This window comes from Sitophilus oryzae, unplaced genomic scaffold, assembly GCF_002938485.1.
Source record: "Sitophilus oryzae breed Bouriz unplaced genomic scaffold, Soryzae_2.0 scaffold_1576_pilon_pilon, whole genome shotgun sequence".
In the NCBI taxonomy this organism is placed as follows: Eukaryota; Metazoa; Arthropoda; class Insecta; order Coleoptera; family Curculionidae; genus Sitophilus; species Sitophilus oryzae.
In genome coordinates this window covers 5,341,434-5,355,407 of record NW_022146254.1, presented here as the reverse complement: position 1 = coordinate 5,355,407, position 13,974 = coordinate 5,341,434, and the positions used below count along the sequence as shown (strand labels likewise).

The 13,974-nt window shown below is 32.6% G+C and overlaps 1 protein-coding gene across 1 annotated transcript in view; it reads right to left on the bottom strand.

Moving 5' to 3' along the window:
- Positions 1–13,974, bottom strand: part of LOC115879382 (leucine-rich repeat and guanylate kinase domain-containing protein-like) — an 83,705-nt gene that overhangs the window by 59,129 nt on the left and 10,602 nt on the right. The window contains exons 4-5 of the mRNA XM_030896171.1: positions 5,485–5,783; positions 2,156–2,491 (exon numbers count right to left, since the gene is read on the bottom strand). Coding sequence (XP_030752031.1) covers positions 2,156–2,491; positions 5,485–5,783 — 635 coding nt within the window. The remainder of the gene's footprint in view (positions 1–2,155; positions 2,492–5,484; positions 5,784–13,974) is intronic.

Genomic DNA, 13,974 nt, shown 5'->3' with positions numbered 1-13,974 from the left:
GACGATCAAATTTGAGAAGGGGGCAATGTCAAGGTGTATTACTGGTTGCATAACTGCTAAAAAGTCGCGGATAACTCGAAATTATTTACCCATTTAAAAGCCTTTGATCATGAAAGTGGAAAAATTTGTTCATTTTATTTACAGTCTGGATAAATTATTTATATTAAATTTTGATGAGTTTTGCACTGAAGAAAACATTCAGAGGCTGTTTGATATAATGAAAACTATAGAATTTGACCACCCATGTGAGAAATTTCCTCTTATTTACATCATTAAATTATTTATTAGATTGAAAATATTGTCAAGGTGTATTACTGGTTGCATAACTGCTAAAAAGTCGCGGCGTGCATTGAGGAACCTGGCGCATTCGCCAGAAAGTAAAGAAAATTATAGAATTCTTTAGAAAAATCTAGAAACAACCGCCAGGGGGTATATAAGGCCCGCGCTTTGACAGTTGGACAAGTTTAAAGTTTAAAGTTTGAAGTTTGAAGTTTGAAGTTTGAAGTTTGAAGTTTAAAGTTTGAAGTTTGAAGTTTGAAGTTTGAAGTTTGAAGTTTGAAGTTTGAAGTCTGAAGATAGTCTGAAGTTTGATAATACCGCGAAATACCGTTAGAGTAATAGTAGTTGCATAAGTTGTGTTGTAAATAGTATAAGTTGTGTGTACAGAGTGAAACAAATAAATTCGTTAAGTATTTTATCGTGAGTTTAAATAGTGGACCCACGGAATCCGTAACAATATTTTATGCATTAAAGTTTACAAAAAATAAAGATTTATATAGTCGAAAAAAGTCCGATAGAACCAATAGAAATGTAACTATTTTGTCACATCTTTAATTAAATTTTGTTAAATAAATTAATTTTTTATACTATAAATATCTTTTTTTTCCTAATCTCCTACGAGCTGATATAATATGACGAGCAATCTATTAAATTACTGTGAGATTATACAGAAAAGTCCACAGACTTCGAGACATAGGAAAATCAAGTCCATTTAGCGTGTGTCCAAATTTTGACAAGTTTTCAAAAATGACAGTTTTGTTTAGACTGACGTTTAATTTCACCTGACTTCTCGGTGAATGATTTCTTTTTATGGGGGTACATAAAATCTAAAATTTACGGCCATGAAGAAATTCAAAACTTGGAGCAGTTAAGGCAGAAAATATTTAATGCCTTTGACACTGTCACCCCTGATATGTTATCCAATGTGAGGAGGGGATTTTATGATCGTTTGGGTTATTGTTTAATGCAAGAGGGAGGCACTTTTGAACAATTTTTGTAATTTTTTAAATTTCATTATCCTGTTTTTTTACCGTTTACCCATTACCTACCTTGACGAACATGGGAAAACGAAGGTCCTTTTCAGGACCACAAATATTTTGATTGAGAAAATTGGTAACTTTTTTTTGGATTAAAAAACAAAAGTTGTTAATATAATACCAATTTAAAAGTGTTTTAGTAGTTTTAATACACACTATGATATAAAATTTATTATTATTATAATGTACATTATTAATACTATTGTTCATTCGAAATGGCATTAAGGCCCAATTGCAACAATGATTTAAATTTTTCTTAAAGATAAGTAGAGCTTAGAATGAGCTGTATTTATATTTACTTTAATATTCACCTTAAATGAGGGAATTTGACTGATACAATTTTTGAATTTGAATTGTTTTTAATGATACTAACAATTTTAGTTAAATTTTTAATAAAATTTATTTAATATTAATAGAAATCCAAGATATTTGAAACCTCTTTTAGCGATTTATAACATTCTCAAATGAATTACAGGTGCCCTTATTTTCTATGAAAATCACACAGCTTTTTTCATAGTCGTTGCAGTTGCTATAGCTATAAAAAAACTAATTTTTTAAGGTGTGAAAATTGCGACACACGCTAAATGGACTTGATTTTTCGTATGTCTCGAAGTCTGTGGACCTTTTTGTATGCCTCGATAACATATTGGTGCAGAGTATTTTTACCCAAACAAATAATAACCCAAACTATACATTGATGCTGATTGTCTATGAACTCTTTCTGAAGGTCACAGAAACCTGAACGCGTAATTCGGTGTTCTTTCGCATCTGTTATAGGTAATTTGTATCACTGAGATAAAAGTTCATTTTTTAATTGAATGCAGTTAATTAAAACATACTTCCTTTTTTCAGTAACGGGATTTCCTGTTAAATTTAGTTTGAATAAGAATCTCAAATTTCTTAAATAGTACACGTCCAAAAGCTGATTTATTTCGTTATAAGTAGCTTCCAAACACTCTAAATTCTCGAGTCTCTCGAACACTTTAGTGGATTCAATTTTATTATGACTGACATTAATCGATCTTAAAAATGTAAGAGTTCGAATACACTTATCCGAATCTGACACTTTAAAACGTAAATTATTATAATGGAGATATAGAAACTGAATTCTTAAATTGTCCAAATTATGTAGATGGGTTATTCTATTATTTGAAAGATTCAATGTGCTTAGATACCTGCAAAAGAATATTTTGTGCAAAATGAATTAAGAGGGCATACGTGCAGTATAATCCTTTTAACCGATTATTTCGTGGCTAGCAAACAACAATTTTTTCAATAAAAGAACTTAAAAAATCGTAAAATGTCGGTATATGCATTATGCATGAGCATAATATGAACTAATTTTCTCAAACCGTTCTTGTCAAATATAAAGGCATTATATCAGATCTATCGGAAAAAACGGCGTCAAAGACAGCTGGGAAATGACAATCAATGATAATTTTATCGAGGGCAAGCCCTAGAAGTCATTTACATGATTTCTTAATTCCTTTATTTTACTATTTTAAATTTAATAACACTTTTGTATTCATAGAGGTAAATTGTGTACAATCTTAGTGTGCAATTAACTTATTTTGATTCAAAAAATATGTAGTTGTTCTATGTCCACGGAATATTGAAACTTCTTGTATGTTTTGTAGGTGCCTGCTTTGGAGACAAAAATTTTCACAATATTTTTTCTCAAAAACTATGCGATATGGCGTTTTTTACAAGAGACGAGATATGTAATAAATACAAAATACAAGAAGGACCATTTTACAAAATAAAAATCAGCCGTCGGTGGAGTTGTAAAATATTTCTACTAAAATGTATGTACCGGTAGGTGTAGTTTTCATCCTTCCAGTACTTTTCATAGTATTTTGAGAAAGTCAAATGTTAAAGCGCTTAGCAAAACATAGGCACACCAAATCTCAATCAAATCGGAATAACGGTTCTTAAAATATCTTAAAAAATGTGTTATTTTTTCAAAGTCGGATGCCCTCTAACGGCAAATTTGTAACTTTTGTATAGAGGTAAATAATTGTACCCAATAAACATATTTTCACACCAAAAATATGTAGTAATAACGGTATTCCGTCAACATAGACATATTGAGACACGCTGTATAGATTGGATTAATAACATGATTGCATTAACATAAGTATACTATTAAAATGGTGGTAAAAAGGTTGTAACCAAAGTAAAGGTGATATGAAAAAATGATACAAATGTTGAATTCCTTAAAGGTTGCCTTCCATAATGTCTATAGAATCTACGGAAAGCCGGTTAAAAGGAATTAATTATACTGTATGCATAAACGTTTATAATACAGGGTGGCGCCTCTCATACGCCGCGGAAGCTCCGAGGAAAACGGTAGTTTATATCGAAATGAAATTTTGGCAGCATATGTAGGTTAACTGAAAGCATTTTATAAAAATATATAGAATTATACAGGGTGTCCTTAAAAAAAGTTACACATCAAAGTTATGTTTTTTCTAATGGAACACCCTATATTAATTGATTTTCGGACTCTACGAAAAAAATAAAGGTGAGTTTTATTAAAGAAGCCTATATCTAAAATCTAAGGATTTTGACATATTTGAAGAGTAAATTTTAAATTTCGATAACAGCTACCTAAATTTTAGTTTAAACTTGTATAGCCTGATATTTAATTGCAGTAACCATTGTATGTTACACCAAATTGAAATTTGACCAGAAAAGTTATACAGGGTGAGACAAAATTAATATGGAACATTAGTCACTTTTAAAAGCAAGTTACACCTTAGTTTTAAATGGAACACCCAGTATATTTTTCCGGTGTTCAATGGGGAATTTATGCTTGAATATATTTATCCTTCAAAATATTATTAAAGTTGTCTACCCCTCAGACAAAGATTTTCCTAGATATTTTAATTTTTATGATTTTGCGTCAGTAGATCTTATTACCTAGATATTATTTGAAAAAAATCTAGGTGGCTGTGTGATATACCTTTTGTTAATTTAACAAAAATTAAAGATTGCAATAAAAAGATACGCGTTTAAAACATATATTAATTATTACAGAATTAAAACTTGGTATAAACCTATAGTTATGTGACAAAAATTAGCTAGATGAAATCAAATGCTCAAAATGCTTCCTTTCCTGTTAACTGCATAAAATGATTGTCTTTTCAAAAGGATCTTTTCATTTTAAAAGGCATTTATGTGGAGTTCTACCTCGAAAAGCAGCTACAATAATTTCTCTCATGTTGTCGACAATAAGTGGTCGAGTTTTGAAAACACTGTCTTTAACATATCCCCATTAAAAAAACAGTCTAGATAAAATCAAGAGCATTTAAGTATTCACTTACACTGCACACTGCATTCACCAACTAATAGAATCATATCAATTCTCTCTAATGTAGGATAAGTGTGGATTTTCGGCAAATTTCTGGGAAATTTTTTTGTTTTAACTGACAGAATATAATAACTATTTGTTAATGTTGGACTAATTAGACAGCTATGTTGAAGTAAAGTCAGACATATCACAGCCACCTAGATTTTATCAAATAATAAAGATCTACTCAGATCAAGTCATGTAAATGAAAATATCTAGGAAAATCTTCGTTTGAGGGGTAGGCAACCTTAATAGTATTTTGAAGGGACATAAATTCTCCAATGAATATCGAAATAATATATTAGGTGTTCTATTTAAAATAAAAGAGTAACATGCTTTTAAAGGTGGCCAATGTTCAATATTAATTTTGTCTCGCCCTGTATAACTTTTTGGATCAAGTTTTAATTTGATTTAAAGTACAATAGTTAATTTAACTACATATTAGGCTATACCGGGTGAATTCCAATTTAGGTAGCTTTTATTGTAATTTAAAAATTGTTCTTTATTTCTAGAAAATGTTAAATATGTCAAACACCTTACATTTTAGTCATATACTTCTCTTATAAAACTGACCTTTATTTTTCTCCCAAAATCCGAAAATCAATTAATATATAGTGTGTTCCAGTACAAAAAACACAACTTTGATATGTAACTTTTTTCGGGGACACCCTGTAGAACTCATCTCTATATTTTTAAAAAGTGATCTGAATTAACCTACATATGCTCACAAAATTTCATTTCAATACAAACTGTCGTTCTCGGTGGAGCCTCCATGGCGCGCGGCGTATGAGAGGCGCCACCCTGTATAGACCATACTTTAATTCTGTTAATCCGTCAATAACTTCTATTCTGTTGTGTGACAAATTTAGATCTGTGATGGACCAAAAATCAGCGAGGTCGGGTATAAATTCAAACTTGTTGCGAGATAAATTTGCCACAGTTAAAAAAAACGGGGCTTTAAAGTCCAAAACAGTGGATAACAAATTACGAGAGGCATCTAAGTACTTTAAAAATGGTAAGTTTTCTAATGGTTTTAGGGTGGTCAGTTGATTTCCGGATACATCCAAATATTGAAGATAACGATATGACCTTATTGCCTCAATATCAGATATCTTCTAAAAAGAAAAAAACTTATTAGAAAAATTTACAGATACAGATACTACTCTTAAGGCAGACTCTCACGACTCGTACCTTGGCAAGTACGCCAATATTTGCGTACTTGGCAAGTATGCTATCTTTGTAAACGACGTTTTTTTGCAGCAAGCTCGGCGTTCATGCGGCGCTACGAGTGGCCAATAATTGCACAAAGAAACCGCTCACACGACATGGCAAGTATATTCCAATATACAAATGTTTGTCAACTACACGAGTCGTGAGAATCCACCTTTAAAGCGAACTCTCACGACTCGTATACTTGTAGAAACATTGGTTGTTGGCATATACTTGCCACGTCGTGTGAGCGGTTTCCTTGTACAATTATTTGTCACTCGTCGCGGCGCGTGAGCGCCGAGCTTGTTGCAAAAAAATGTTGTTTACACACGAGTCGTCAGAATTCGCCTTAAAGCGGCGGTCACACTGGGCTGGTTTGCTAACCGCTGGTTGCAGCCTGCTGTTAATAGCTGCTACGAATCTGTTTCAATAGTCGCTGTTTTGGGTTCACACACATTTTGAATATTAGCGCTGGAATTGTATCATGCTAATAGCGATATCTGTAATTGTATCATGCTAATAGAGAACCGAGGGTCACGTAATGCGCTGGCGGCTGGTAAAGTTGAAGATGGGCTACTCAGCCAGCTCGGACTGGTTGCTGGTAATTTTATTCCTCGGCTAGTAAAAACAGCGTGGTTAGGGATTCACACTACGCTATTACCAGCCTAACAGCAACTAGCGGCTAGTAAACCAGCCCAGTGTGAACGCCGCTTAAGATAAATATCTAAAGCTGCGCAGTGCTAAGGGGGCATCCATTAATTACGTGGGAGAATCTATAAAGAGGGAAGTGACACAACAAATCTCACGTGAGGGAGAAGGGGGTTTCGACAAATGTCAGCTAATTTAAAGATTTGGTATGTTAGTATATGACATAAGTTAGGATTGATTGACATATTCAATTGTTTTCGGTCACTCGACTACAACTTTTGATTTTTAATGAGCCACCCTCGTTCCATTTGAAAAAATTAAGTTATGATTAAAAATACGATTTTGGCATCTTTTAACCGGCCAGGACAAGACACTAAAAACATTAGACGATCAAATCTATTTTTCCAAGGCTCCTTGATTAAAAATTATTGTTTTTAACACAGCTATGGCACTCTAGATTGAAATTTAAAATACAATTTGTTTTTGAGCGAATATGTCAATAGTTGACATATGATATGTCATTCGATTCAGAGTGTCATTTTCTATCGAATAAAGTAAAAAAATACCGAGGATGCCATTTAAAAATCAAAAGTTGTAGTCATTTCCGGTGAAACAGGAAGTGACCGGAAACAATTGAATACGTCAATCAATGACATTTATGTCATATACTAACATACCAAATCACGTTTATTTATCTGAAAAAATAAAAAAGTTATAGGGAGTGAGCCACTTTTGTGACGCACCCTGTATGACACACCCTGTAGATAAATACAGGGAATAAACCTGATAACCAATAGCCGTCTAGAGTTTTCCTGTAAAATTAGTAAAATGGCACTTATCATGTTTTCTGCTGGGCCCTTCAATTTTTAAAGGGCTCTACTCAAGAAACCGGAAATAGGATTTAGGTACAGGGATTAGTGATGTAAGTGTTTGGGCTAATTTTCGAAGAGTTTTTGATCTTCACATTCGCAAAATTTTTGGCGAATATCAACGTCCTTAAACATATTATAAATACAAATAATAATGGATAAAAAATAGAAACAATTAAACAAAAAAATAATAATATACCGGGTGTTGAAAATACGATAATAAAGATGCTAATACTTTTCAGCAACAGATAACACCGAAAATAATGTTGCGGACTCAACCCTCGAACTAATATGCCCCACCCCCATTTTAACCTAGACGAAGAACAGAGGCTAAGAAAAGACCGGAACATTCTGGTCTCTCTGTCTTTGGGTATAAAAACCGAGGCCTGTTCGAAGAGGACAGAAAACACGGTATCTATCAGATACGGTAGGCATTTATACATTCCGTACATGTATACGGCACCTATAGCACAATCCGATTGGTCAGATTTGAATTTTAAACCAATTAAACATCGAGTGCCATACGCGAGTATGGAATGTAAGACAGCGCCATATGCACTTACGGAATGTACCTAGTAGTTATGCTGCAGCAGAAAAGCAGACGCCTTCCCCTAGCAGCCAAATATCCTGTTAATTTTTTTAGACATTACTAATAACGCTTTGTTATAGAGCATTCCAACCAAAACCAAACCAACCCCTTTTGATCAATCAACCCCACCAAATAACCATCTTAACCAACGCAACTAACTCCACCAAATAATCAATCTAACCTCACCAAATAGAGTGAAACCAATGCAATCCGTATTTTGATTACTATTAAATATTTACAGATTTTTTTAAAAAATAAAAACAGTTGTAAAAAAAATAAAAAAGTTGTGGAGATTTGAACCACGGACCTCTTGTTCACATACATACACAGCTACTCTTGCTAGATTAGCTATAGCCAGGCGTTACTTTCTGCTGCAAGCATAATTACCCGGTACATTCCGTAAGTGCGCATGGCACTGTTTTACATTCCATACTCGCGTATGGGACTCGAAGTTTAATTGGTTTAAAATTCAAATCTGACCAATAAGATTCTGCTAGTGATGGGTTGTTATTTAACTATCTGTTATTTTATAACAATTATTTAGAAATAACATAACGCAACCGTTACTAGTTCTAAAAAATAACAGATATAAAATAACGACACGTAGAGATCGGCCGCTCGTGAAACGAAAAGCGAAGTCGGCGCTGTGCACCGCCCCGAAATTATATGCTGCTCGAAGCAATTCCAAAAAACAACTAGTATGGATGGAAAACATGTTATTTCACTTGTGTCTAGCCCTAGCAGGCAACTGTTAAGCCCGACCAATCACGTTAGAGTTTTTGACAAACACAAATGAATTAACACACTCCAAATAACCACGCTAACCAACCTGATTGGTCAAGCTTAATAGTTGACGGCTAGGACTAGACACTTCTGTTATTTCGTCAACCATCGATACAGGCGGTGAGACAACGGACAACGGAGTGAGGAATGCGCTACGGCGAACGTAGCTGCTTCGGTCGATCCCGTCGACGGTCGTATTGGGCCTACAACAGCTTTAAAATAATAGGATATAAAAGAAGCACGCTAGCGATTCTGTAAACATATTTTCTGTCTAGTGACTCATCAATCGTATACAAATAGCATAGGCTAGACAGGAAATTTCTTGCTACGGAGCTTACAGAATCCTACCGCAGGTTTTTTGAAACAGTTGCGGGCATAACGCCTGGCGGTCGAGATAACAGGAGTGGGAAAGGAAGGCTGCTGCATCGGTCGATTGTCGATGGAGGCTCGCAACGGGTTGGAGAAGCAATCATTTTAGATACGTTGTTTTTCAACCTGTTACGAGCATAACAGGGTGGCGGTCGAAATAATCGGAGTGGGAAAGGAATGCTGCTGCATCGGTCGATTGTCGATGGAGGTTTGAAACAGGTTGGAGAATAACGGATCAGTTGTTTTAAATACACTGTTTTTCAACCTGTTACGAGCATAACGGGCGGAGGTCGAGATATTATGGCGCTGTATGTTTCAGTACGTTATTAAGTTTCAATATTTAGGTATTTATTTATTCTGACTAATTTTCAGAATAATATTTTAAGATTTTTTAAAAATGTATACAGGGTGTTTTGAGAAATCTGGTCATTGATTAATCACGATCCTACTTAAAGCCCTTGACGTAAAAAGCTGATTTTTGGAAAATGGATTGACTTTAGGGTGTAAAGGTTCGATAAGAAGGGATTTTTCGAAACTCGAATTCTAAGGGGGTGAAACCACCCTCAAATATTAGAATATTTTTTATTTAAAAACCGGTGAGTTTTTCGGAAAAACTCTTAAACACGTATATTTTATTTCGTTGTTTTACATATTTTAAGATTTTTTAAAAATATATACAGGGTGTTTCATAAAATGTTGTAACGTGCGAAAATTTCACTAAACTATTTTATTTCTTTTCTTTAATAATTTAACGCTAATTGATATTATTATTAGTCTGAAATATCGATCAGTTCAATTCAGTAAACCAAGAATAAATAAATCGTACTTACATGTTAACAAAAGTAATTATTCCATCCTTATTTTTAACTAAACATATTTCACACTTAATAACATTTTTTTGCAGCACAAAACTAGTTGATTTAATACAATTTAATATTTATTTTAGCCGAAATAGATAAAATAATTCTTTCCGCCGTTAATTCTGTTTATATACTAAATACGTAGGTTAGAAATTTTTGAATTGAACTGTCAAATATTTATTTATATTTTTATTAACATTAACTATTAGGCAACCCAAAATATACTTTAATAAATTGATTATATATTTTTGTATTTTATTTAATCAACAGTAATTATTGAGCCTATTGTCACTTAGTTAAACTCATTAAATTTATGTTGCTCTATTTTAATTTTTAGGTAGAATTTTCTAAGCATAATTGTCTTAAAAATATCGTATCGATCCGGCAAGTGAGTCATGCGCAATATCTCTAGATTGTTGTTATTTATTAATTTTTGAATGTTTTGATAAGCAAATTTCTATATAACTTTCATTAATCTCGTTAACTTTATTTATTCTATTAATTATATAAATTATTGATATTAACTTTATTTTCCTTTAATATATAACTTTTTCTTCATGTCTTTATTCAGCTCATGGTTGGCAATCCATATTTTATCAAGGGCTCGTGTTTTTATCTGGCTATTTCTTTGTTGCAAAAAAGGTTTTCGTTTTTCTTGGAACTACCTTGGTTTGGTCACTTTATGTTCAGCTAGTGTGAGGTACAGAGGCCTCTCGGTCATTTTTGTCAAGTTTTTGATTTTTACCCTTGTGGGGATTTTCGAGTGTGCCTCAAAAATTACTGCAGCATCCTATCTTACCTTTTGTTTTTTTGGACGGTGCTACGGTTTACCGGTGACGGGATTTTCACCTCAAAAAGCTGACGTGGGTCAACCAAGCAGCCCGCCTTTTTTTATTGAGCACCCCATTCCATCCAGGGGAAGAAATAATATTAATCACCTGAGGATTCGTAGAAAACCCTGAGTTAGCAGGTAAAGCCTATTTTTTTAAATTAATACATTTCTTTCCACTTTTTTTCTTCTTTAAAAAAACTATCTTTTTTTATGGTATCTCGTACTATGGAGAAACTATAATATTATTTCTCCGTAGGGTTTTTTTCGTCGGAGCCGAAGAGTTTTTTGTCTGGACCGAAGAAGTTTTTTTGTCTGGGCCGAAGAAGTTTTTCTTCTGTGTTGAAGACTTCTCTCTGAGCCAGTTTTTTGTTGGAGCAGTTTTTTTCGCTGTATCCATTTTACTTTTCTGGAGGAGTTGACAGTCGACGGTTGACAGTTGACAGCCGACGGTGTCTGCCCAAGATTGATTTGATTTAGAAGATTTTCAACTATTTGGTATCGTACAATTCAATTTTTATTTTTTTCCCTATCTTACGATTTGAATTTCATTGGTGCGTACGAATACTGAACGTAGATAAATTTTTTTAACATTATAATTTAATTAGAATAAATTTTCACATACTTAATTCTGTTGATAAAATAATATTTCATTTTTTTTTCCTTTAACTTTTTTTTGTAAATTTAATACAGCTGACACAGTTTCTTTTTGTCTCTATTTAAAATTTAAATCTATTCATTTTTTTTTATCGATATCTAAATTTCTTGAACTGATGAATTCATAATTATTAGTTGATTATTTTGATTTATTTATTTAATAATTATATTATTAATTATTATTATTAGTGAATTGGTTTAGTATTATTTATTTGATTTATTAATTTGTTGATTAATTTGATATCTTAGCTGAATTTAGTTGCGCTGATATATACATATATATTTTATTTTGTAAATCTTACGTGATCACGAAAGGTACCTAGGTATTTACGTAATTTTGTTACTTGCGTATTGTGAGATATATTTTTCTTGGTGCACAATTTTTTTTATTGATTTATTTAATTTACTATTTGCTATTTGGTATTTTCTATTTACTGTTTCCTATATTTTCCTTTTATATTTCAATAGAGGGTACTGAAACTAATCAGTTTGCATTATTTTTTTATATTTCCTTTGGCCCTATGTCTACATAATTCTCTAAGATCTTGACTTTTTTTGTTTATTTATTTACTTTTTTTTTATTTATGTATTTGTGGAACTTGTAAGGCCCTAAATACACCTTGGGGGATTTCTGACTTTTTTTCCGTCTAAAGTCAGTGGCGCTCTTAACCCGCCCCTACTCTCCGAATTTTCTGAGCTAGGGCATAAATTTGTTCGCGACTAGACCCCTGCAAATTCCATAAATATTTATTTTTCTTAATCGCTAACTTAATATTTTTTTCTTCTTCGTATTTTTTTTACTTCTTTTCTAAATTTTTTTTTCTTTTTTTTTAATTTAAAAGAGCCGAGCTAAGACCAAAACGCGTGACAAATTTTATGGCGCCCAACGTGGGGCATTGATTTAAATAGGGCAATTGCATTAAAAAGGGCAATTCTATTAATATCTATTATTATTATATATCTATAGAGACTTAGGGCCAAATAATTTTATATTCATCTTGCTGGTTAATATTTATTCATTTTTTTTCCTTTTAATATTATCTTGACTCCTGATTATTATTGATACTGAATATCTTCATTGATTTATCTTTGATTTATCTTTGATTTATCTTTGATTTACCTTTGATTTACCTTTGATATTTTTACTTACCTTTTGATTGATATACGTTTTGGTATATAGTTGATTTGCCTTTTCTATTTATCTTTTTCTATTTTCTATTTACCTTGTTTTTTTTACCTGGCAGATTGCATTACTAACTTACCTGTGATTTCGATATCGATATTTTTAATTTGATATTTACTTACTTTTCTTTGCTTTATTTTTTGTTGACAAGTATTATTTTGCCATTTTACACCTCAAACACTTGGTTTACTTTTTGGACTGAACTTTATATAATTACTGATATAATAAATACTTCGTACTTTTACTTTATAATTAACATCATTATTATTTTTTTTAAATTTTACATTTAATAATTAAATTTGTACTTTATTGAAATTTCTTGGCATTATGGATTTCAAAATGAATATTTGTTATCTCAAAAAGGAAATGTTACTTCATGAGCTTAGGGTTCGTGGTGTGTCTGTTGATGATCAAAGTACTGTCGATAAATTGAGAACTACCTTGCGACCTTTATTAAAAATGGAAAAGGCCGGAGCTTTCAAATCTTCTCCCTATAACCTAGAGTTTGATGATGAAAAGATAATTATTCGTACGCTATTAGACGAGGTTAATGAGTCCATTAGTACAGTATCATCGGAAGAGAACGTCCAAAACAAATTTCTGTCCATTCAGTCTAGACTAGTCCATCTGCTTAACCGTGTAAATAGAATACCTGACCAAGTTTTGAACGTCAACCAGCAATCTGAGAAGACCGAACTTTTGATTGATGTTTTAGCAGCAATCGATACTTTAGAATCAACGTCTCGACAAGAACCTCAGTTGAGCAATCACTTTCGAGATCCTGATGATGATATACCATTACATTCCTCACATGTACATAATTCTACTAGTCAATCTGTTCCTTTTGTAAATAGCGTCTCCCCTTCGAAATATCTAAGCCTTGAGAAATGGAATTTAAAATTTACCGGCGACATTAAAAAACTATCAGTCCACAATTTCCTAGAAAGAGTGAATGAGTTGCGCTTGGCTCGTAATATAACTGAAAAACAATTATTTGATTCGGCCATCGATTTGTTCACCGGAAAAGCTTTAAATTGGTTTAGGGCAAATAATAATAGGTTTCAAGATTGGCAGGGTTTAAGCCACCTATTGCGCAGTCATTTTGAGCCACCTGACTATCGTGCTAGACTCTTTAAAGAAATTTTAGAAAGAACACAGGATACCTCCGAGACTATCATTGACTATCTTTCATGTATGCAGGCATTGTTTAGACGCTATGATGGTTTATCCCCAGATACTCAACTGGATATTTTGTGTAGGAATTTATCCCCATTTTATACCACGCAACTTCCTGTTGTAAATACAATTGA